This window comes from Phaeoacremonium minimum (genome assembly GCF_000392275.1).
Source record: "Phaeoacremonium minimum UCRPA7 unplaced genomic scaffold PA7_03_scaffold_363, whole genome shotgun sequence".
NCBI classification, from domain to species: Eukaryota; Fungi; Ascomycota; class Sordariomycetes; order Togniniales; family Togniniaceae; genus Phaeoacremonium; species Phaeoacremonium minimum.
In genome coordinates, this window is record NW_006921267.1 from 41,095 (window position 1) to 66,124 (window position 25,030).

Sequence of the window (25,030 nt, forward strand, 5' to 3'; positions counted from 1 at the left end):
TGATTGTTTCTGATTGCCGATACTCTAGCTGAGATGTAGAAGCACAGCGGATTCGTCGAACCAAACTTTGTTTGATTACGAGTGTCGGGTCGGCTTTTCACCAAGAGGGACAATTGATAGGCTCTATACTCGTAACACCATTTGACAGTGTCATACCCGACTGCATCTACAGACTACTAGTTTGCGCGAACAATGGCACTACCAGCCTCGGGCTGCTGCTTACACCTTCATCGCCCGAATCAGCAACTAGAAGGCCCATTGTTTCAACCAGAGTTCCATCCATCGACTATCTACACACGAAACGCCTCGCAATGTTGGACTGCTTGCAAGTGTCTCCGTCATGGTTAGACTTGGGGCTGTTTCCCCAGCACCACTTTCAAGCAATTCGAAGAAATCAAGGAGTTTTAAGCCTGGGTTTCCTTTAGCAGTAGCGGATGTCGCATCTTGACTTGCTTGGCGGAGGGCATCTAGCCATTGCTTCCAGGTGACTTCTTTCAGGGTATGAAGGAAATAGCTGTTCACAGTCGAGATGAGAGACGACCAAGGTGCTGCCCTTGGGTTGGCTATGTTGTAGACCGAGTATGCATTCTTGGTGCTCTGAAACCGAGAAGAATATGAATATTTGCCATTGATCTCAGACTGAGGTTGTAGAACTCCAGCTAGCTCGAGTATAACCTCGGAGAGAATGTCCACGGGTACCCAATCGACTCGGTCCATCATAGCGAGACTTGATGGTATTAAGCCAAGATACTTTGATGTAGCAATTATCTAGTCAGTATATCAGCCACGACCACACATCAACACTCATCTAGAATTATACTCGTACTCACGGTGGGCAGCCATTCTTGTTTGTTCCATATGCCACTTCCTCCATTCAAGACAGGGCCAGCAACCTGACCAACCCGACAGATAGACGCTGTTATACCAGACTGTGTTGCTGCTTCAGCGAGAACAAGCTCTGAAACAAGCTTGGATGCTCCGTAGCCAGAATTCTTGGCAACAGACAAGTCGCGCACGGCTTCTTCGGGAACTGGACGATCCAACTTCCACTGAAGTGTTGAGCCTACAGACGAGATGAAAACAATACGAGCACCTTTTGCGCTGTTGTAAGAAAAGTTTATCAAGTTTCGAATACCGGCGATATGGGGTTCGAACAACTCGAGGTCCCAATTGAAGTTCACGGGCCAAGCATTATCTATCAGACACTGTGAGATCCCGCCTTAGCTGTACTAAAAGTTTAATCCCGAGAGAGTACTTACGAATAACCAGTGTTGTGCTTGCGAGCAGGTCCTCGTACACCTCTTCCGCCAGACTAAAGTCTAGCTTGGACATGTCTGCCTGAAAGAATCGAATCTTGCCTTCTGGCCAACGATCAGACAGGCCCCTTCTGCTATTAGACATCAGCTGTTTCGATTTCCCATCTACAGATCTATTAAGACATGTGACTTGGGTAACTCGGGGGTTATGTATCAAGTTTTCGAGAAGATGTGAACCCAGTGAACCTGTGCTCCCTGTTAGCAAGACCGATACCTGATCCTCAGCTCTTTCAGTCGCTGCGGTTTTCATAGGGCTTGGAAGGTCTTCCGTGTATTTCTTCAATAAACTCGCGCTTTTTGCGATGAGTTCGGCGCGTTTGGAAATGCTAGCGTCCTTTCGACTCTCTGTGTGGCCTGCGTTGTCGGCGCCATGGTAGAGCTCATAAAAAGCGCTGGATAGCTTTTGGACCGTGGCATTCGCATAAACAAAGTAAGGTTTGAGTTCATTTACTCGTTTCTCACATTCAGTTCCCGAGTTTCGTAATACGCCCCGTAATGCACCTAGGACACGGAAGACCATCAATGAGTCGAGCCCAGCCGCGAAGACATTGTCCTGCATGCCAAGATGCCCAACTTGTGCAATGTGAGAAATTAGCTTCAGCACGCCGGATGCAATAGAATCTAAAGAGCCTAGATCAATTCTAGCTAGAATTTCTTCAGCATATTGATCTTCTCTACTATCATAGAACTGATCGATTTCGCGAGCGTAAAATGCGACTGTTGCTTGTCGCTTGATAGTGCCTTTATCCGTGCGTATGAATGGTTTGTCGGGATCGGCGAATAGAATATGATTTTGGTGAATTTGTGCCTGCGTTGGAGCAATAGCATTCGCCTTCTGTACTGTTTTCCAGATACTCTTCAGCAACTTCTCATGGTCCTCTTCGTCTTGTGATATTGTGTTTCTCAATTCAATCAGGGCTGTCGCTTGAAATTTGCCGGATCCAACCTGTTGAAGTCAATAACAAAACGGAGGCAGGATTTCGATATCTAAACACAAGTCACACTCACTATCAAAGATCCTTTAACCGATGGATGACTATTTATAATGTCCTCCATATCAACGGGTTGAATCTTCTCCCCATTCCCAAGAACAATGATATCGTCTGATCTGCCGCTGGGACTCCAGAGGTCAGGTTTAGCCGGATCCGGATGCCGAGAGTACAAATCTCTTGTATTGTACTCCTCATATTCCGGGAAGGCATGAAATATCGCTTGGTGACTCGAATCGGCTTGTTTCACAATCCATTGTTCGTACAGGTCTGATGCTACTTGGCGCATATCAACACCGGCTAGTGGATGCCATTTGAAATATTTCCAATCTTCAGGATTAGGAATCTGGTAGCAAAGTAAGATATGACTCTCGGTTGATCCTATCAAATTTCTGAGGTCAGTCACGGATGCGACTTGTATACCGGCATCTTCGGGGACAGGACCTATTGTGATGGTCAGTGAATGTCAAGATATAACCCTTGGGTTTGAGAGGTCCTATACCTCCGCCAGTCGTTATGAAGTCGACATCTTTGAATTTTTCAAGCAGAGATGGATTATATGCGAGTTCGTTTACAATAGGAGGCGGGAAGACAAAACCATGAATCTTCATATGGCTCAGAGCTTCATCTACCATAGCCAAGTTGGGTATCCCATTGGCTGGCCCATACACTGCTGTACAATGCTGATATATTGGAAGCGTTACACCGAATGAGAACCCAAGTTGCTGCTTCATGTTCAGCCATTGAATAATACCATTCAAGATTTAAAAGACATACATGGAATAAAGGTGCACAATTCATGATTCTGGTATTAGGCGTAAACCTGTGGCGGACTGAATTGCCCTTGTCATCGGCTGGCACCCTCGGGCCAGCATCCCAGACTCCATGATGGCCGTGGGTGCACACGATGGGTTTCGGGACACCTGTAGACCCTGACGTATGGACGACATAGAATGGGTCATTTCTGCTCTCTTCAAAAGTTTTGTTATAAGGATAATGCTCCACCTCGTCATCAATCAAGAGTTCGTCCTGCTCTGGGATAATTGAAACCTTGAATGGTCCCTGCTTTGCAACTTCGGACATTGACTCTGGATGTCGAGTGGGCAGTACCAGTGTTGTGCACTTAGTTGCCCTCATCAAACCCAGTTGGCCCTCAATACTGTTGCGAGGGGAGAGGAAAAGTGCCTACACCGATAGTGAGTCTATTGAGTTGCAGCCCACTATGCACACCTTTTGGATGATCAAAGAAAGCTTACCTTGTGTCCCGCTTTGACGCATGCCAGAGTCATCAATGCATAACGGAGATCATCTATATTTGATTAGTTGTGAAAAAGCCTGGCATATGAAACGACGCACGTGGACCAGCATACGCAATGGTGTTGAAGGTGTCACTTCTTCCTAGCTCCCTTTCTATCCAGTGTGCAGTCCTGTTAACTGCATTTGCAAAGGTCTGGGCTGATACTTCTCGGAATCCATCTTCTATTTCTTCACTTCTAGGAACACAGTACAAGACGTGGTATGGTTCATCACGAGCAAGATCATCGAGAATGTGTGGCATTAAGCGCCGTCCGTACTGGGGAGTAGAAGACATTTTGACCCGAGAAGACTTGTCACATTACCTTGTTGCCATAAGAGACTTTCTTATGTGCATTAAACTTCTGCAGTGAATCATGGACGAAGAGGCACGAAGGAGTATCTACGTATATGTAACATCTCGAAATGTCTCAGGAGGCTTTACTTTATATCCACCAGGGATCCGAGCTCTTAACGATGAAACATAACCATTCTTCGGTAGACGCAACCTAGTAGTCACTTTCAATGACCTGTTCGCATGGCGTGATTGATTGTCCAGTCCGAGTAGCCCGAGAAGCGGCGTCGATCCCCTTGGTCTCGATAATACTAATGCACGACGATGACGCACTGCTTTCGGAGCGGGCGAGCGTGTCACCATCGTGCAGAAAATCCTAATATTACTCTATCTCCATTTACCTATAGCAGCATACGAGCTGAACGAGAAAATTTACGAGACGACGTTTATGGAAAGCGGCTAAGGGTCGATCGAATGCATGTGCATTAATCGCTAAAATCTTGGTCATCCAAATCGAGCATCCTGATTCGCTAACAAGGTCACTTCACGGCTATTAGACGGCGCTGAAATAGCCCATTGCAACTCATGGATATGGGTGTTCCGGTAGCCCTACGCACCGTGTCCTCGGCAGTTGAACTTGTGGGCTCGGCGAGAAAAGTCAAATCTCGGGCATACGCCGACCTGCCCAAGCCCCAGCATCCATTGTATGCAGTATTTAGTCCTCGATGAACGAGCAAGCCGACCCACGCCTTGCTAGATCAGCGTATCCGTCTCGCTTTCACCACTATGAGCCGAATACACGAAGCACTAGTAAGCTAGCCGCATATCAACATTGAGCATAATACGCCGCTGTGTGGGGTATAATGGGCCCGATTCGCTCCACACGATGCCCGACCAGATCCTCACAGTTCAACACTGTCGGCGGGTATGCCGTAGACGAAATAGAAAAAAAAACATGCCCAAGCAAGACACTAACAACACAGCTCAGCATGTATGGCCATCGGCCCTTTCATCACGGGCATAGTTCTCAACATCTCACTTGGATCAGTATCACGTTCCTTATTCATAGCCATTACGTGTCATCTAGCAATCCAAACTCCACCATTCCCATGTACTCTGTCTCTCATCTCCGCGCCAACAGTTCTCACACCAGCCCAGTGAAGGGGAACCCGATCCACCTGTTTCTGCATCTTCTCTCTTGTGTCGACATATTTGTCCGAGAAGCTTCTTGAGCTTTTCTCCGTCTTAATTCTATCCAAAGTCGTTTCAGGGCCCCATTTCTCACGACTTAAGCTGGCTACCGTCACACTAATCTCCCGCGAAACCATGTCCATCATGGCATCCTTACTAATATCGCCAGTTTTCATTTGTCTGAGAAAAGCCATAACAATGATCTTGACTTTTGCATTGAAGAACAGTGCTTTCCCGAAGTCATGAATGAAGTGTGCGGCTACGACTGTCTTTGCCACAATGCTTGGTGAAGCATATGGCGATGGGCCGATCGAGATAATAGCTTCATGCCAATCGTGTGAGACGCCGTCCAGTCCATTCTTTGGAATGACACAAGCCCATCCAAGATAGACTCCGTTCAGTCGGAATCGAATATCGTCGGGAAAATCGGCTAGATTCGCCGTTGGAACACCTAGCTCCTGGCTCCCCCGGCCGGTTCCTTGGACAACCTTGCCGGAAAATTTGATGGGGAACGGCTTTTCTGGCCCTTCATCAGAGCCTATTACCTCGACCGGAACCTCGGCTCCTTCTTCAATGACCTCGAAGGTATCGTAGCCCCTTTCGCGGGCTTCATCTACCCTCTCGCCTACGCTCTCCACCTTCCCCTCGAGACCGGACTGGCTGTATGCACTCATTCCAGCCTGTTGAGCGACGAACCCGGGATGGTATTTATGAATCTGATTTTGTATCGTTTCTGTGACTGGCGAAACCACAGGCGAGATAATATTCATTACCGCGGTACTGCCAATCGTGGAAGCAACCTTCACCCCAAGTTCGAGGGGTAAGGTACGCAGACTTGCACCACGCAAAACACTAGAGTCGGTAGACGTGCTTGCGATTCTAAAAATAGGGCTTGTGCAGAGTGCCTTCCGCCGCGTAGTTTTGGTGCCACTGCCCTCTGTGCCCGGCATACTTGTTCCCCCTGTGCAGAGAACTAGGCGGAAATACCCATCCTGAGCAGCAGCTGGGATTCGAATGACATGCGTTTCTCTTGGCAAGTGTGATGATATAGCCTTCTCCTTCGCTGCACGTTTTAGGAATTTCCCAATGTCTCGCTGCCACCCTCTTTCGTCAGCCTCGCTCATGTCTTGCGGCATGGCCTGCATCACTGGTGTGACATCCAGCCAACTACTGCTCGCCCCAACAAGACTTTTGAGCTTCATTCCCGTATCGCCAGAGAAGCCCCGCTGTTGGAGCCAAATTGTCCGGTCCCGAGGGATTGGGACATCAAGCTTGGTAGAAGAAAATAAAGTAATTACTACGCTCGTAGTTGGACCACGGTAAAGCACTAAGCTTGGAGAGTGACGTAGAATGGTGTAATGTTTTGTCGACACGTGTGGATGTGATATAAGTCCGCCAGCGAAGTGCCTTGTTTCTGACAGGGCGGTCTTCCACATGGACTTCTCTTTTGTAGTGGAAGTTGGTGTTATAGGAGTGCCGACGATGGAATTAGATATTGACGTAAGGCTGTCTTGCGTAGTTTCAGAGGAGAACGTCGACATGTTATCAGGACTGGAGACTAGGGTCATGCTATCATAACGTCGCGGGGGGATCTGTGGAGGGACTTCATCTTCGTACACATCAGCACGAAGACGAGTCTCCGCATTTAGACTAAGTTGGCTTGCTTTCCTGGAAAGACCAATGTCTGTTTGCAAGGAAAGAAATGCCGCGCCCGTGGATTGTCGGTCGTCTAGCGCAGGCCGGGTAGGCTGGCCGGCCCCGGGCACCGGCTTCCTCTTGATACGGAGACCTGAAGGTGGGTCCATTCTCGGGGCTCAGCCGAACTCTGACCCTAAGGTCTCCAATCCTCTGACTTAGCAATCAAAAGCTCCATGATCCTGAACACAGCAGTGACACGTACGAATTGAATTTCAATGTAGAATGTCAATGTGGAAGTGGTTGGAGCACTACGACAATGATGTGGATGACGCGGAATGGTCGGAGGTTACTTTGGCTTCACCGCCGAAATTCCCGGTCCATCACGTGATTCCCCTGAAGACGTACAGGACGATCTTGTCACCCAAAACATGTAATTCGAAGCGGTCAGCCTAACAATATTAATAGTATTCACGCTTATGGAGGATCTTGTAATAATAATGCTGAGCAGTAGTGTTCTGTGTCGGATCGGGTTCATAGTGGAGTTAAACGGAGCAGTTATCGCGAGGCGCAAAGCGAGCACAACATCTGCCCCCAAGTAAGACCCGCGGAGTGTTCAAAGCCCACTAATAGCAATCTCACCCGACATTTCTGTACTATCTAGACCTTTTAGAGTTGTACAATTCAAAAGCTTCACCGTGGTCCTCCGTACAGTCAATTCCATTCGCGGACTCTTCATGCTTCGACCCGACCGCATATCCAGAGTCCTGTCTCAAAGTCGGGGGAGCCTATTTTGTGTTTGGCACTTAAATATGATACACTGTAAAGACCGTATTACCCACTGCATCAATGATCAAGTGGGTTAGCTCCTTGCATGTTGCGGGCCATAAATTCACTCACGTATGGAATCAACAGTTTGCAAGAATCACTGACAACAAACAAAAAGTGGGGATCTGATCGATCGGAAACTCAGAATGTTTTTATAGTATGTCTGTCCGTCGTCTGAGCCTTAGCATATGATATGTGACTCGACAGCGCGTTTGGGTATATCCATGTTGCAACACTCCTGCAATTTAGAATTAGCAACGCCTCGGAAGTCTAATGTGGCGATTATTTTGAAGCAAGATAACTGGGACAAGTTATGTGACGAACCGCTCCTGATCCTTCGTTGTCACGATGTTACCACGGTCATAGCACAGAATCCGCCCGCCTCAATTCTGGATCAAAACTAATTCGACCAAAACGAGCAGAATACGGAAAGCAGTCCTTTGATTGTGTCATGAGTTTCAATCCTACCCCGTTTGGGGCCTATAAATTGGGACAAGATCTCCTCTGGTTGAGAAAATTCAAAAGAAGACTCATCCACCCAACGCTTCTAAAACTCAACCAAAATACTCTCAGCTTGACTGCAGCCTCTACATGATGAAGTCTTCGATCATTGTCGGCACTATTCTGGCAGCCATTGCCAGTGTCTCAGCCGCCCCAGCGGAGAATGGGCCCGTGAGTGAGGTTGTCACCATTGGCGGCAATACTTTTGAGGGCATGGCCACTGTAAGCCAAGTTCTCTCCGTATTTACTTTGGATATACAAAGACTTACAATCTACCCCTCCTAATAGCGGCAATTCTTTGAACGGGGACTCGAAAGCCGATGTGGCGAGAACTTTCCGCCTCATTCAGACTGCGTCGTCGGTCAATGCCAGTGCTCTGATGGATATGGCTGCTGGTCCTGCAACGGAGGCAGAGTTCAATGCCAGCCGGGTCCCGGGTCTGACCAATGCTGGACTTAGGTAGATTTGAAGAACGCCTAAATTTGAACCTCTCAAGCAAGCAGAACAACGTAGCTCGTGATGGGAAGGTTTTGGGGCAAATCATGGGACGCGTAGACGTGTACTCACTGGAGATTCGTCGGCAAAAGTTTACACTTTATTGCACTCATTAGTCTTCAAATACTAACTCGCTTGACCAAGCGGACAGAGTCCTAGAATATGACCTTAGATAGTCTAGCACTTTTCAACCTAAACTTACATTCATTTGCACTTTGAATTATAAGTTATCCTTGTGCGTCTGACTATGCTACCAGGTGACCGATTTCATTCGCTGTTACATTTGGGAAGAGGAAGCAAGCAAGGGGCGAGCCTCTTTCCTCGTAAGGAGGCACATTACCCATAATGTGGGGCACTTCTTTGACTTCACCTCTTGGCATCGAATCCTGAGGTGTGTATTCTGGCAGTGCTTCTGATGCAGAGTCAGAGACCCGGTGAGTTTGCGGGTCTGACGCCAGCACTATCTCTTGGCCTGCAGAGCGCCATCTCTCTAGCCTGCAGCCCAGATATGTCCTTGCAAGGATGCTCAGGCCTGCCAGCGCCATGTGACCAGAAGAACATGCTTGCCTCTTGCAGGATTCATGTCGACTCTTCCTACCCCTATGTCCGTGCCATAGAACGATCGAAGATAAGAGATGAACCGTCTTGTTTCGCCCGTGATCACGCTTGCTGCGATCAGATGGCTAACAACGGCGACAGTGGCCATGCTCAAGCGCCAACGCATCTTCTTTCTCTTGTCATCAAGGATGGTCCATTCAAAAAGAATCATGAAGATGATCAGAAGGAGAACGATGAGATAGAAGGCAAATACCGGCGCTGTCTGCATGGTGATGGGGTGCTGTGCAAACGCGTCTCTCAAGCCTTGTGGGATGCTCAAAGGGCAATCACTGCCGCAGCCGAGAAACGCGTCTCTAGAATCGATGGGGAACAACGAGCTGTTGAGAGCGTCGATGATCTGTGGGAATCGGAGCGTTTCCCCGGGATGTCGATAGATGAAGCCCGCACCGGGACTCTCCTCGTCGTATAGCATGGACCAGCCAAATGAGTTGAGGAAGAAGTAGCTGCGAGACTCGAGCTCTCCGCCACCATCGACGTACGAGTACCAGACCGGCCCATCAAACTGAACAGTGTTAGGCTTCTGTTCTGGATCAGAGATGAGGATAGAGCAACGCACTGACACCAGAGAAAGATCATAGTAGTTCAATTTTAGTAGATCCGGGTGTCCAGGACCGCTTAGTCGAGTCCCGGCTGTCATCAGAACCAGAATGCACGTAAGGGCGCAGAGGTTAAACAGGATATAGCTGAAACGCAGCCAGCTCTTCGCTGACGCAATACAGTTCCTCGTGGATAATGAGAGCGCAGCCATACCTTGAACGCCAGAATGATTATCGCAGCACTAGACAGCCTATGGTGGTGGCACACCGCATGTTGCGGGTTTATCATCTTGAGAATTGTGCATTGCATTGCTAGAAGAGCACGCCGTAGATCAAGCCGACAGCCATGCTTCGTATTATCTACGAATCTACCCAACACGATGCTAGCATTGAACTTCGTAAGACGCTGGCCAATGGCGGGGTGGTCTACCAGCAATAGCGCCAAGTAATGGTGGTGGCCATGATGTGTTCGTATTCCTGCTACAGCACACCGGAAATCAAGAAAAGCAGGGGAACATGGGGTGCAGGCCATTTCATAGGCTATTTCGATCTGTCTATAGCACATGGCGGAGGTCCTCAGCCACCTCCAGTGACATTGGCTAATAGGTGATGAGACAAAGATACAAGATACATGCCTCCTCAGTCTTGTTGATTACCTCAAAGCAATCAAGCACACACCGCGTTGCATTCGAACAATTGCCAAAATATTGACTGGATATCTGCAGGTCCCTTTGCAATCCAGTGATCTGTATTATTTTCCCCCTCATCTTGTGGCACGTGAATTGGAGATCTGGGCCCATGATGCCTCGGATGTGTTGATATTGTGGCACACCTCTGAAGCAGAAATCCAGAGAGATCTGTCATGTCAAACTTCTCACGATTTTCATCCTGTCTAAAGCCTTATCGTACGGTATGTGGGATTGACCAGCTAGCAATCGTAGCCGAGCAGGAGCACTCTAATATGCTGTGACAGAGGTGTCACTGTAGCATCTGCCGGATGAGTGCAACGCTTCAACCGCTGGCCCGTTCCACCGACCATTTCCCGAGACATTGCTAACGGCCCCATCGATTGATGAGCTCATCCTTCTTTGCGTTTCGTTTCTTCACGGCGACCATGTCCTTCTCCACACCCTGCAGCTCGCTCTGGACGCGCTGCACCTCTTGTGCGAGGACTACAATGGAACCGTCAATCTCCGGGTCGACCAGTGTGACCTCTCCAAACGGGCTCTCTGCGAGCACCGAGTCCCGCACTGCCTGGAGGGCCTGACGTGCGTCAGACAGCTGCGAGGTGACCGCGCTCTCAAAGGCCTCCTGCACGTTGCGCGCGACGTCAGCTGCCTTGTCCGACCGCTCGCCCAGCGTCCTCGAGAGGAACGTCAACTGCTCCTTGTCAAGAGTCGCGGATGCTGTGCCATCCTCTGTCTGGGGCAGACTCAGAGCTAGTCCGCGCAGGAGCTGCTCGAGTGGCGACTCGTCCAACCCTCCGGAGGAGCGCCTCCGTGATGTGGACAGGGTGCGCATCCTCACGGGTGAACCCCCGTGACCCGATGACTTCCGCCGCCTAGTGGGAGACGCGGTGACTGTCGGCCGACGTCGGCTTTTTGAGGGGGACTGGATGGTCGCCGACACTTCGGCTCTCGCTGTGGCCAAAACCGTGCTGGTTGCAGCCTGGTGGCCCTTGAAAGCCTCGATCCTAGCGGACAGCATCTCAATGTGCTCAAGCAGATAGTCGAAGCAGGAATGAATCTAGGGCGAATTAGTCATTATTAGCAGTAGAGAGCTGTGGCACCAACATATGTGACCGCTGCAGCCGAGCGTGACTGGCTATCGCCATTCTTCGCTGCTAGGGACTTGAGCGCCGGCTCGAGATATTGCTGCTCCACCGACATCTGGGCAACAGGGAGAATCTCGGAGTAGAGTGACTCGACTTCCTCTTGTAACAGCACCAAATCATCTTTGGACACTTGAGGGCGATCCCCGGTGCGCTTTGATGATTCCAAAGTCTCAAGGTAGACCCGGTCCAGCTTTGTCCGGATCGCCTCAACCGTGTACTTGATCAATCTGGCGCAGATGTCTCGTAGCTTTTGGATACTCTCCTGCTCTTCTGGATCTTCTGTCTCAAGCTCCCAGCCTAATTTCTGAAGACTGGAGAGTAACTTGTCGTCTGATTGAAAGAGGCTATCCACGGTCTGCCGCAGACCGGCACCCAGGCCCTTTGTCTGCTGCTCAATATCCGAGATCCGGAATTCCAATCCGTGAGACATGTTCTCGACCTGTTCGTGAAATCAGTGCCGAAGTAACAGACGATATCTGAGAAGAAACACACCGCCGAGCTCAGAGCCTTACGGTCTGTCTCCCACTTTGCCAACCGCCTGGACTCGAGGCTTGAGCGGGACTCGCCGCCCTTGCTATGGCTTCCCACGAGGCGCTTCAACGCGTCTTGCTGCTGGCGGAGAGCCTCGGTCTGCTTTGAGATGGCTTCCGTCGACCGAGTTAGCTCCTCGATGGCGGCCTTGATATCATCATCGTTAAAGAATAGCGTGGATGAGTACGCTTGCGTTTCAGCAAGCCTCTCCGCCTTTCCGGTTTTCTCAAGCGCAGCGTAACTGCATTCGAGTAAGCAAGGGTAGCAGGAACATTGCCATTTATGAGACTCACAGGTTTAGCTCGTCTGCGCTTAGTAGCGTGTCCGGAGCCAGATGAAGGCCTGCCCATTCTGAGAGCACGCGCCCCTGGGTTTCATCGTCCCACGCGGCCTTGAGCGACGCGTTGTCGATTGAGATGTCGTGGGCCCTAAGGACCTTGACGAGGTCTTCGTAGTTCATCGCGGCTTCAGCCATGTTACGTGACAGTCACAAACGTAAGTTGAAACAGCCAATCAGGGGGGGATTGCCGTCCGGCATTTGCTTGACGATTCCACGCTATTGCTTGGCTTTGGTTGAGAATCAAAACAAACTTGCCAGCTCTAGCAGATTGAGATTGGTGGGGTTTGTCAGGAAGGCCAGGCCAATCGGCAGAAAAACATGAGCCAGATTGACCTCCAGGACTAAGCATCTCGAAACAGGTGGCATGGTGGGGTGCTCAACCCTGAGCCTCAGTGGGTTAATGCCTAATCCACCACGGCCGGCCTAGTCTACCACAATATCCCCCCTTAATATTTACGTTGGTCTGTGGCTTCTAAGCTGGCGCCCACGCAACGACATCAGCATGAACCTCATTATGACAGATTTATATCGTCTACCAAGGAGGTGGTCGGCGAGAGTAAATGCGCATTCGCATCTCAGTCAGTCTCATGAGAAGCAACTCGCTACATATTAAATCAGGTCAGTTCAAGTCATGATACGTCCTTGTTTACAATCCACCAGACTTCATTGTACTACAACAAGCATATTCACGACGTAGTCCCGAGAGAAGATGGATGTGTCTCCAGTGAGGCCAGCTGCCATGCTCTATTCTAAGCAAATCTTGCAATGCTCTTGGAGCACTGTCAATTATGGCGTTACTGGCATGCTCGTGGACAGATGTTGGTGAGAGGTGACAAGGGGAGCGGCGACCTCAGTAGAGTGGCAGGCTGCACTTACTTACCATAACGTATGTCGTGCACGCTGGCATCTCTTGACTGCCAGTCCCTATCGTTGCTTGCAGCCTGATCCCAACTTGGTTCACAAATGCCACCAGCACAACTGTCGCCCCATGGGTGCGTGCCATCACATAACTAGCGTCGATACCATGGAATTGGAAGAGATCGGGGTCACGGTTCTCGACAGATCTTTCCGTCGACAGTACGACGAATTTCCCCTCCCGAGTCAAGATGAGATCCCGTGACTCAATGAGGCAACGTGGTCACAGTTGATACTCGACATCAAAGATCTGAGCAACGCGATCAATCATATGGGGGAACGCTGGGTCACGCTTCAAAGCTACACCCAACTATCGCTGACACCGTTGGATATCAAACTGATGTCGTGGCAGAGAAATGAGGTAGCTGTGTCCAGTCATTCCTCGTTGTCTCTCTACGGCCGAGTAGACCAGATGAGGGCAGCCTTGGTGTCAACCAGAGAAGCACGTTATTGGCAAGATACAAGGTGCCACGATTCACCGAGTTTCGAGTACACCAAATGGTGCTCGGGAAGTTTCGTCTCGTCTTTCCTTCCCATGCTGTGTTGTCAAGATCTCCCGTTGAATGGCTGCAGTCGAGGACGGTCGCATGCCTAAGAGGTCGATCTCTCCAACACTTTCATGCCTTGCCGCCCCCTTTTCAGCAAACCCACCTTATCCTAAAAGCCCAAGGTAGGATGATGCTGACAACGAGAGGAGAGCTGAGCGTCGCCCATCTGAAAGATTTCTAACAGCGATAATTGGATGTCATCTGCCACGTCGCATATTGAGACATGTCGTCATTAAACCCCCGGGTCGGTCCGGGATGTGTTGGCTACCACCGTACAGACACACCCACGATCATGGGATTTCCTCCAGTACAGTCGGATCGCAAACAACTTGTGCAGCCTCCATAGGTCGCTCTATTATTGCGACACCTAAGACATCGCCGCCTCCTAGTGACAAGCCCGCGCACGACGAGCTCACTTGTGAAACGGACTCATCACCTTACCCAAAACATCAAGTTCGCACATCCAAGGCATCAACAGCAAGGTTCGAGCCACTGGTTGCCTCTCGCAGCAGCTACGTAATTGATGAGGAGACGGTGAAGTGAAACGGGCGAGCTTGGATCACGCAGCGGCTTGGACTCACTGGCCAACGAAGACTGCGGAGCGGGAAGTGGCATGTCCATCACCACATGTACAACAGGTTCCGTGACCACAGAGTTGCCGGCATGGTGTGGCGCACGCGGTTACTTGCGACTCTAGTCTGTGTCATGCTTGTTTTCGTTTGCGCTACAACAATCTTTTCAGGCTCTCCCACTCTAGATCGGGCAAGATGTCCAGGTCGACCTGCGCTAGCTAGACGCAAGAAACCCGGCCATCCGGCAGAAAAGAGGCGAGGCATATGCAAGCCATGCTTGTATCTTGCAGAGATAAGCTCTTGCTCGCTTCTGCCGACCTGTCAAATTTGACATGGCGCCCGTCTACCGACGCCCAGGGCTGCAGGTGATAATGGGCCAATCGTGCCATGCTTGTCTTCATCGGTTTCGCGCAACATGACTGAGTGATTGCCGTTATGCCCCAGGTTTCCAGTTTCTAGGTTTGGCGGCTCTCCCCAGCTTACGGGTAGCAAATCGGAATAGAGCCTTTCATGTCGCCTGAAGCTCAGAGAATCTGAAAATTGAACGGTCAGATATCTGTCAAACAACTTGTCCAAGATTCTGCTCCGAAAAGTCATTTTGTTTGGCAGACAGCGATTAACAAAATGTATGGGTGCACAGAATTCGCCCGCCCCTGAGTTATAATCGGGTGCTGGAAGCCGTTTTGTTCCCTTCTCTTGTGCTGTGTTGCGCTACGGCTTCCCAACGCAGATGCTTTACGTATTGCAGGGCCGAGTTTTGTTTGACCCGACTTTGCAGGCACTTACATGACTCGTCCGATTCTCCTAACCATGATAGACATCGCCCAAAATAGGCCCCTTTCACCGACAAACCTCCTTACAGCACCTAGCCTATGATGAGCGACCGCGGGGGCCCCACTGAAGGGCAAACGCCCGTATGTCTTGCTCTTGTGATGAGACACTCGGGTAGAAAGATGAGTACAAACAACATTCCTTTCTGCTGTTGTAGAAGAGCCATGTCCTGTCCAGCCAGCACATATTCGGGGTTGATGTGGACCTCACCAGCTGAACGCGGCGCGATATCGCAGTAGTAAGCAGGTCCGCAAACGCGAGGACTGGAGCAATCCAGATGATGACGGGATAGATGCGTTTGGTCGCCCCCACAAGCAGTTGACCACCGGCTGCTGATGTTGTCTCTTCGTGTTTCTCTGCCACAATATATGGCCCGTTGATCCCGTTGACCTTTTTGTTTCACTCCTGAGACCTCCTCATAGTGTCTGTCCTCTTGTCTCACTGGTCTATCGGCCGGAAACGTCCACGACGATGACCTTCGTTGAGACCTGGACGAGACTGAAAGGCCGATTATCCAAATGGCCATCTGAGACAGTGACGGGTATCAGAGAAGGGTGCCTCGCCATAGTGCTCTTCCTATTGACCCAGCTTATCATCTGTGGGATAGAAGAAGTCCTTGACAGATTGCCACTGGACTTCTCTGCTCCTATTATTGCAATGACCCTCGTCTTTTTCTTTGCGCTTCTCGCAGGGGTGGTATTCGGCTTTGAAGGCACAGACAAGGTGTATCAAAAGTATCTCAAAGAACCTGTGCGTATTCTCACATCAAATGATCGAGCTTCGGTGGGAGACTGAGCTGACGATTTGCCGCGTAGACCGACTTATTGAACCGGCATATGTCCATTGGGTTCACAGTCCCGTTGTTGAAGATCACAGTAGAACCACTTGCAGCCCCTAGGGATATCGGGCTAATTATCTCCTGCTATTGTACGTCTCGTCATTCCGCTTAGTCACAAGGGTGCTGATCAAGAAAGTCCTTACTGGAACTCTAAACTCAATCTGTGCGTATGCTGCCGCTCTAAGCTTTCAATCCGCAATCCATGGGTTTCATCGGAGGCGGCATGACGACCCCGAAAAGCAACTCCACAGTCCGGTCATGCCAAGATTGGGGACTGAGAATGAGAACTGCCATAGCATGCAGCATCAGTTAGCAGCGTTTGGGGATCGCTCGAGGAAGTGTCACTCCGAAACGAGCACATTGGTAAATAACATCCAGGTTGCGAATGCGGACAACGAAGTCTCAACAACGTTAGCAACCTCGGCTACAAGACCTCTTTGCGGCCTTCAGAAGAATTTCGGCCTTGCAGTATGCTTTCTGTTCGTTACAACAACAGGTCTTCCCATCTCCGTTATGACAGGGTTAGATACAGTACTGGACACGCAACTCTTGGTCTTCTTGTGGCTTGCATTTCTTGCAGCACAAGCTGGGGTGAAACGAGCATTGTGGTTGCAACCTCGGCCGAAAATGAGAACCCTTCTTTTCACGATGCTGAATGCTGTTCTTTGGACTTCCCTAGTGATGATTGGCTATGCGTGGGCTAAAACAGCAATCCGACAGACAACCATCAAGGAAACGATCCTCAATTTCGTTACTGGAATTGACCTCGCGAATCTTATCAGAGGGGCTGATGGGTTAACAGGCGAGAGGAAATCGCCTGTCATGGGGGCTGGAGATATAGCCTTGTCCATTCTCAACGCAGGCATCGTTTCCTGGGGGCTGAAGCTGTTTGAGTGTCGGTCTCAGCTTCTGTCGAGAGCTGGTATGACGATTCTGGCAGTGTGCACTGTAACCGCAGCTGGCAATGTCATAATTTGGCCGTTGCTGGCTCATGCTACAGGTCTCCGACCCGCTTCGAGAGATCTGGCATTCGCGGCCCGGAGTGTGACAATAGCGTTGGGAGGCCCAGCACTGGATGCGCTCGGTGGCGATGGGGGGCTAAATGCAGTCATGGTGGTTTTCAATGGGATCATCTTCCAGATGCTGGCCGGGCTTGGAGCAGGAGAGCAGATCAAGAGGCTGAAACGCACATGGGAGTCTCTTGTGCATGCTCGAACAGGTGATGAGAACGTCGAGAAGCCACGAGCACCAGAGGTATTACCCGCCGAACTCGAGGTCCAGAAGCTCGATGATGCTGGCACGGTAGCGGCCGGTGTGGCCGTTGGAATCAACGCGGCGGCCATGGGCACCTCTCACTTGTATGAGCAAGGTAGCCGCGCGGCGCCATATTCAACCATCTCGATGACGCTTTTTGGGGCCATGACGGTCGTGCTCACCTCGATCGGGCCATTGACGAAGTGGCTGGTGGCGCAAGTCGCACAATGAGTATCCAGCGGTTGGGCACTTTTCCACGAAGTAAACGACTGAAATGAAAGAATGAGACAAATGGCACCAGATGGATTCGAAGAGCAGGTCATCTTCTGACCATCATCATCTGATGCATAAAATACCCAAATAGACACTGAATTAAACCAACGAGAGAACAGGATAAGATGAATGTTCTGGACAATGGAAGCTGTCTAATGATAAAGAAGATGAGTCCAGAAGGCTGGTCCTTCCCTGTATTTAGAGTTCACTGTCACACAAGCAATCCAATAAGCAATGAAACAATACCGAAAGCAGAAGGAACGAGTGAGCGGAGTTGCAAGAACAACAGCAGCAGCAGTAAGAAAACTTTCCTAGTGAAGAAATCGCGAAACCTCTTCTCCCAATGCTGCCTACCTACCTACTTAAATTAGATAAACGTCACTTCACTAAGGTAGACTTGGAAGGCACAGAGAGAATGAAATGATCACAACACGGCAGTTGCCAAGCTTGATGCATTTTGAATTCTTTTTCTTCTTTTTTTTTTACCCTTGCATCTCCTCGTAATAAAATGAGGGGCTCAGGAGAGCTGTTGATGACGCCCGCCCAATTCTATGATTCGAGAAGGCTGCCGTCAAACTCCTCATCACTTTTGAAATCAGTTTCTCTTCTCACCAGGTGTGGTATCTTAATCCACGTGTCGCTGCTCTCGCGTCCCATATTGACGGTGAGTGTAACACAGGCTCATCCGCTGCTCTATTCTAATCTATTAAGAGACGGGTCGTCAGTGATTATTCCCTGAGAAAGCAACAACCGCCGACAAATCGAAAAAAAGATACGTCTCGTGCAATATGGAAGTCCGTGCAATTCAAGAAAAAGTAATGGATCGCCTTGATAAAAGCAGGCACGGGTAAAATGCAACGGCAATCGAAAAAGCACGACATGGCGAGGTTTAATCATACCGCTCAATCAAGTGCAGCCCGCTCGCAGTGTCTACGACGGTGCTGATTTCGCCGGGCTTCAGCGCGAACGCCGCATCTTCGAACTCCTTCTGCATGTCCCCCTTGCCGAAATAGCCCAGGTCTCCTCGCTTGCGGGCGCTACTGCAGTCGGACTCCGTCAACGCCAGCTCGCCGAGGGAGATCTCGCCTTTCTGGATGCGCTCCTCGTGGCCCTTGATGATTTGCAGGGCATCCTCTTTGCTGCGTGTGATGTCGGCCTGTGCATTGCAATAACAACCGTCAGCAAAATAATCTGAGCTCAGCACTGTATCACCCGGCTCCCGTTCGACGGCCCACCACTTTTTCAGCTCGATCCTTCTGCCTAGACCCAGCTGACCTTCCTCTTACACCTCGCCTCGCCTCTCGAACAGGGAGGGAGAGCCCTCGTGGACCGCCAGGGGTGGCAAGCTTCGGGCCAAAAAAATATTGCACTGACCTCTCTCCAACTCATGGGACGACGAGACTCGCGGTGCTTCACCAGGAGATGGGCAGCACGAATCTTGCCCGGCTGGCTGCTCGCACCGTCTGCGCCGTGGGCTGGGCTGTGGTACTTGGCCATGTAAAGCTTGAGCTTCTCCGTGTCGGTGCCGGCGGGCGGCTCCCAGCGGCTGTTCTTCTCGGTGGCATTGAAGTAGTATGGGAGGTTCTTGCTGTTGCTGTGTCGTACTTCCCAGTTCGGTGGGAGTCCGGTTTCTCCCTGTGATCAAACACAATTAGTACGATGAAGAGGCAACGGTGCCATGAAGTGCGTTGCAGTCGGTGCAGATAGTCGTGCGAGGATGCAAGAGCTGGGTACGACGGAGCCGGCAGTGGTGCAGAGTGGCAATGCGTGCGCCGGGGTAAACAATGACAGGAGACTTACAGATTTATCGGCCATTGTTTCGAGGATTGGTAATTGCGATGGGCTTCCACGAGACTTGCTGAGTGTCGACTGAGGTGGGCCGCTGGAGATGACTTGATCTTGGATCTCGGGCTGGACTGGATTATTAAAGAGAAGGCTCGAACAAGTCAATCGAAGGAAGGCCAGCCGATGAGATGCGACTCGAATCGAATGGAGGAGGGTAGCCCACGCTAAATCTCAGCAAGTGACGTGCTGTGGGTCGTCGGGGGTGAGAAAAAGCACGCGGGGGAGGGGGCAACCAGAACAAGACCAACAGCAGTACCTAAGTACCAGTTGTCGAGCCAAGTCGAGTCGGGGGAGAGGCGCAATTCTTGACTCCACGCGATCGACAACTACAAAGTGGACGGGTGGATGGGATGAACTGGAGGAAGAAGCTGAACTGGTTTGGGCTAAAGAACAAGAACAAGAACAAGAACAAGGAGAAGAAGGAGTATGTGGAAGGCTGAGATATCTTCTCTACGGTCATCAAGGTAAGGCAAGGTAATGTAAGGCCTGGTTGGACAGGTGAGTTACCTACCTGGTGCTGCTGGTAGACGAGGCAACAGACAGACGTTGGTGGATGAGACGAGGTTGCACACCAGCCAGGGCACCGCTAGAAGGAAGGATGGATCGAGGGCAGATGACGCTCAAAATCTTGCAGCAAAGACGCGTTGCTAGTGTGACTATCTCGAATACAAGTACACCACACTGCACTACGATTGACTGAATGACTGAATGACTGACTATCAAGATATGATCTTGCCCCTAGAGCTATAGTAGAGATTCAACGTGACGGATGATGGTGATGGTGGGTGGTGTGGGAGTCACTCTATTCGACGGCTGCCGCAGTCCCATCACGAGGCCATCCACCCGGTAACGCGGGGTTTCAGAAGCCCCTCTTCCCCTGCACCCAACGCTAACTTGCCTAACTTGGGTAATTGGGAACGCCTGCCCTGCACCTGCTGACAAGCACCGAATCAGACGCCGCGGGAAGCTAAGCCCACCTTACCCGGTAATCCGACTCTATCACTCACACACGCACGCCGCCGACTGATTGACCCATCGGATCTTGCAGAGATGATGTAGACTGGCGAGGTTGCTACCGATTTTTGTACATTATATACCAAGAATGCCTTGATGACAGCCGAATAGGGACCTTGAAGTGCACACGATGGCGTCTCAGCAGCAAGGCACTACACTAATCTAAGCCTTACTGTATCTGTGTTAGAAGCCGAAAACATACCAAGTACCGTGTTCTGCTGTGCATCACGAGGTTCGAGGCAGGGGCGCACAACTGATTCTATTAGTTATCTCACTCAGGAGGCTACATGGATAAAGTCACCTTATCCGGATTTATAGAGTACTGTGTGCCTAGGCTCAAGTCTTCTGTCGATGATTTAACAAGTATCAATAAGAACAGACTTAACTAGTCTTGACGGCGAACAAGGGCACGTACTCAATCAATGTCGTCGAGTTAGTCAGAATAGCTCTAGTTCGACCCATGACTTCAGTTATTTGACAGCCACTCCGTCCTCCTCCGAGCCTCCTGCCTCTAAGCGCAGCTGAAGAAGGGACACCAGGCCAAGGATCAGTTCCCTCGACTTCACTTGACCAAGAATCATTGCTGCGTGCATATCATTCCCAGGCGGTGATTATGACATTCCAACACTCAGTTCGCTCAAATTGATCGCGGTCGGGATGCTAGCCACTCCCAAGTTTCCAATGCGGCGTCTTGTAGTGACTAGGTAGGCATCCATTACGAGCTGATGGTGCAATTGGAAAAAAGTAAATTAAAATCGCAGTTTCAAGTTCAGAGGGCTTTCACCACCGAGTCAATCACGTCTTGATTCATTGAGATCTCCCCGGAGTGAAGCATGATATTGAAGAGCAGGCAGCTAACACTAAGAAGCTTGTGTTAGTATTGATTAAGTTATAAAACTTGTCGACAAAAATTTGTAATAGCTGAAGAAGGTGATAGCATTGGAGAAAGAGCATACCGAGATATTTACTTGTCTTCTAGCCGTGGTTGAGGGAGGTGATGTGAAGAGACTGAAGGGATGTGTAGATAGAAGGATAAGTATGCATATATCCACTAATATCACAACGTTCACAGGTTATTCATGGTTCTGTAAAGAGTATCTACAACTCTGTTTGACAGGAAAGTCCAAACTATTCTATCAAAGGTTGGTTCCAGGCTGTCCAGTATCACCTATTAAGTGCGGCATAAATACGTCCTACGAGACCACGAAATGAACGAATCGGGTTCAGCGGCCGCGAGGTGCATGCAAACCTACACTTATCGAGCCCAGTGATCAAGCATTGAGAATCGCCCATGGAAGGAAAATAGATAATGGCAGGAACATGGATACCTTCTTTGGACAACCCTGACATCAAATCAACTGGAGACTGTTGCCCGCTTTGTTCGATAGCTCTTCCCATGACACCGTCAGTAAGTTGCACTTGCCTTCTCATCCCTCTTGTTGCCTCATGTAAGTGAATACCTGCCTGGATGATGGTCAGGGGGTTTTGTTAATTGTTTTCGGTGACTTGAAAGACACATTTTCACTCTCCTATCTTCCAACTTCTGCACATGACTGAGTCAGCCCGGCAGACATTACTCACCATAAATTGAAAAAAGTCATCTTATAGATCATTCATCTCGCTCTTCTCCCCTTCCATACTTGCACATTACAGTTGTAATCAATCCCGCAGTCTCTGACAGTCTGGTCACCTTTTAGATATCGGTTCCTGCATTTGCTTTTACTGTTGTCAGAGGACGAGAGACCAAAGCTCGTCTTAGATCGGGAGGCGAATCTCCACCACACCCAGCACGCCCCCACCAAGGACTGCACTTTGGAGCCTGTTAGTCATCTCGAATCAGGCTAGTCGGAGCCAGCCATTGCCGCGGGTCGTCTGAAATTCATTCATCTCATCCGCCATCAAATAACCACCACTCACCCAACAAAGCACAACGCCCTCTGCTCTCTTGTCCGCGACAACTCCCCCTTTGCCTTCATTTTCGACCTCGCACGCTTTCGCATCGACCTTTCATTCAGCACGACAACTTGCTGTCGCGATGGCCTCCCCTCAGTCGGCTACGTCCCAGGACGGCGCTGATACCAAGAAGAACCTAGAGCAGATTACCTTCCGCTTCTGCTCCGAGTGCTCCAACATGTTGTACCCCAAGGAGGACGAGGACTCGCACAAACTGCAGTTCACCTGCCGGACTTGCCAATACACCGAGGAGGCGACCTCCACGTGCGTTTTCCGCAATGTCCTCAATAATGCCGCGGGCGAGACCGCTGGTGTCACCCAGGACGTCGGTTCTGATCCTACGGTTGGTGTGCCCTCTCTTTGTGCTATTTCGAATCATCGCTGCGAGGGCGCTGCTGCCCTGAGCTTTATCATTTGCATGACTTGTGGGAAGGATGTGGAGTGTTCTATTTGTGGAGTGAACCCGGCTATGACCCTTTCCCCTCCATCGACCTCGATCGCGACCCCGACGCCGTCTTCACCGTCCGACTGCACCACACTCGACGAGCTCTTCGCCCTCCACGACGTATATATGCCGGACCCCGATGCTATGCTGGACATGGATTTTGCGTGGGATGATTGTGTGGATAAAGGCAACGATGACCGCGAGCAGAGTGACTTGGTTGCCTACTAGAAGTCTCCTGTCAAGTGCACAAGTGGTCTTCAGCCCGACAGTTATGGTAGCCCATGGTCTTCTCCTAAGCCGATCTTCTCCCTAGAGAGCGGAGTCTGAACGGTCATCGATAACGGCAACTAAGGTGTTGCGCAGGTTTGAGCCTGACGACCAACGCCGAATCACTATCCACGAAAGGAGGGAGAGCATACGCTGTACGATTATCTAGCAAGGTTCATATACGATCTACGACGACGCATGGCGATTCTGCAGGAATGGCGCTCAATGGGATTATGCTGTTTAGTGGCGGGCTGTTGTTTGAGAAGCGATGGTTGTTTCTTGTTCAAGAACCTGCTGCTGACATTATTCTTCTCCCGGTTCACAGCTCCCTCGATCCAACAAGACTTGCCCAGTCTGCAAGCACGAAGAAGCCGTCTTCTTCCAGTCACAGCAACGTACTTCTGAAACAGGAATGGTGAGTCTCGTTCTTCGCCCGTGGTTTCTTGTGCACCTGCTGATCCTCGTCAGAAATTGTTTTATGTCTGCTGCGAATGCGGTCATATTTTCCAGTAGGGAGATGATTGGCAAGAGGTGTCTTTCACAGTCATCAACGGTTGCATATTTGGCGTGGCGTTTAGAAGAATGGCAGCATGCGCTGAAGAAAAGGCAAGGGGATAGGGACTGTAGGCGTTTTCGGTAATATTTAGACTTCATTCAACCATAATTCGGAAAATCAAGAGACATCCATTAAACATGGACATTGTTCTTCTCATTGATCTTATTTCCTCGTGTGACTTTGGCGCTCCGACCAGAGAATCGTATACATCCAGCCCAAAACTGGCTCCATTGATACCAAAGACGAGCCACTAAGCGACACTCATTGCATGATAGTTGATCTTTCTTAAGGGAGATTTATTTTTGCTACTAAGCTGGTATTTTACAAGACGCAAATGCCAAACGCCGGTCTCATGATGCCTTGATCCCATCCATATATACAGATATATGGTACATAAGCTTGACCCCTTTCTGACGGTCAGCTACTTGTACTCTTCTTTCTGTGTCAGGCCCTCCCCTTCAAGTACTATGCCATTGAATGCCAGCATATCCAAAGCGTGCCCCCATTCTCTCTCTCCCGCTCCAAGCGGGCTGGAGAAAGCCCTTCGTCTACACGTGCATGGGAGCCATACTGAGGATCTTGCTCCACTTCTTCCTTCGCAGCTCGGCACCGACGACGCCGTTGACGCGGGAGCCGATGGGGTCGCCGGCCTTGTTGATGAGGACGCAGGCGTTGTCGTCGAAGCGGACGACGGAGCCGTCGGGGCGCTGGACCTTGTACTTTGTGCGGACGACGACGCCGTGGCGGATGTCGCCGCGCTTGACCTTGTTGCCGGAGGAGGCGGACATGCCCTCGGAGGCGGCGCCGCGCTGCTTCTGGACGACGCAGACGATGCGGTCGCCGATGGAGGCGTGGCGCTTCTGGCCGACGATCATGACGCACTCGACGATGGCGGCGCCCGAGTTGTCGATGCAGTTGAGCATCGTCTGTTCACGAGGGGGACGCTAGTTAGTCGAGTGTTCTGTCTTGGACGGGGCACGAGTAGCTGTTACCTTTAATTGAATCATCTTGGCCGACGCTGCCACCCGAGACACACTGCAACCTTGGGGGTTTGTGTGCGTGTTCTCGATGGTGATGTTCGCTGAGCTGTTACTGCGGTCTTCACAGCTCACGTACCTGGAGCTGCATGGAAACGAAAAAAGCAGCTGTTGTCCCAAACAGGTCAAGCGGCCTGATACTTGCAACTGGCCAATGAGCTGGTGCGATGTCGAGCGCCTCGTGCAGAGTGGAACTGCCCGTTCTTTCCGCTTCAGCTCGGACCAGCTCCAATCAGTTATGGGGCCGGGGCAGGAAGGCGCAGGCCACCCTCTTTCTCTC

At 50.5% G+C, this 25,030-nt stretch overlaps 4 protein-coding genes across 4 annotated transcripts; 1 reads left to right on the forward strand and 3 right to left on the reverse strand.

The window, feature by feature from the left end:
• Positions 1 to 10,750: 10,750 nt before the first annotated feature.
• On the reverse strand, positions 10,751 to 12,537 carry UCRPA7_4745 (hypothetical protein; the record flags this gene model as incomplete). Its single annotated transcript, XM_007917296.1, has 4 exons — positions 10,751 to 11,443; positions 11,491 to 11,970; positions 12,024 to 12,303; positions 12,356 to 12,537. The coding sequence occupies 4 exons, from the start codon at positions 12,535 to 12,537 to the stop codon at positions 10,751 to 10,753; spliced, it is 1,635 nt and encodes a 544-aa protein (XP_007915487.1).
• Positions 12,538 to 18,522: 5,985 nt separating this feature from the next.
• UCRPA7_4746 (putative peptidyl-prolyl cis-trans isomerase ssp-1 protein) lies at positions 18,523 to 19,448 on the reverse strand (the record flags this gene model as incomplete). Its single annotated transcript, XM_007917297.1, has 3 exons — positions 18,523 to 18,789; positions 19,008 to 19,268; positions 19,434 to 19,448. The coding sequence occupies 3 exons, from the start codon at positions 19,446 to 19,448 to the stop codon at positions 18,523 to 18,525; spliced, it is 543 nt and encodes a 180-aa protein (XP_007915488.1).
• A 3,079-nt stretch (positions 19,449 to 22,527) lies between these two features.
• Positions 22,528 to 23,118, forward strand: UCRPA7_4747 (putative dna directed rna polymerase ii 15 kda protein; the record flags this gene model as incomplete). Its single annotated transcript, XM_007917298.1, has 2 exons — positions 22,528 to 22,788; positions 22,879 to 23,118. The coding sequence occupies 2 exons, from the start codon at positions 22,528 to 22,530 to the stop codon at positions 23,116 to 23,118; spliced, it is 501 nt and encodes a 166-aa protein (XP_007915489.1).
• Positions 23,119 to 24,261: 1,143 nt separating this feature from the next.
• Positions 24,262 to 24,636, reverse strand: UCRPA7_4748 (putative 50s ribosomal protein l14 protein; the record flags this gene model as incomplete). The annotated part of the gene is made up of 1 exon (XM_007917299.1): positions 24,262 to 24,636. The coding sequence occupies one exon, from the start codon at positions 24,634 to 24,636 to the stop codon at positions 24,262 to 24,264; it is 375 nt and encodes a 124-aa protein (XP_007915490.1).
• Between the last annotated feature and the right edge of the window lie 394 nt (positions 24,637 to 25,030).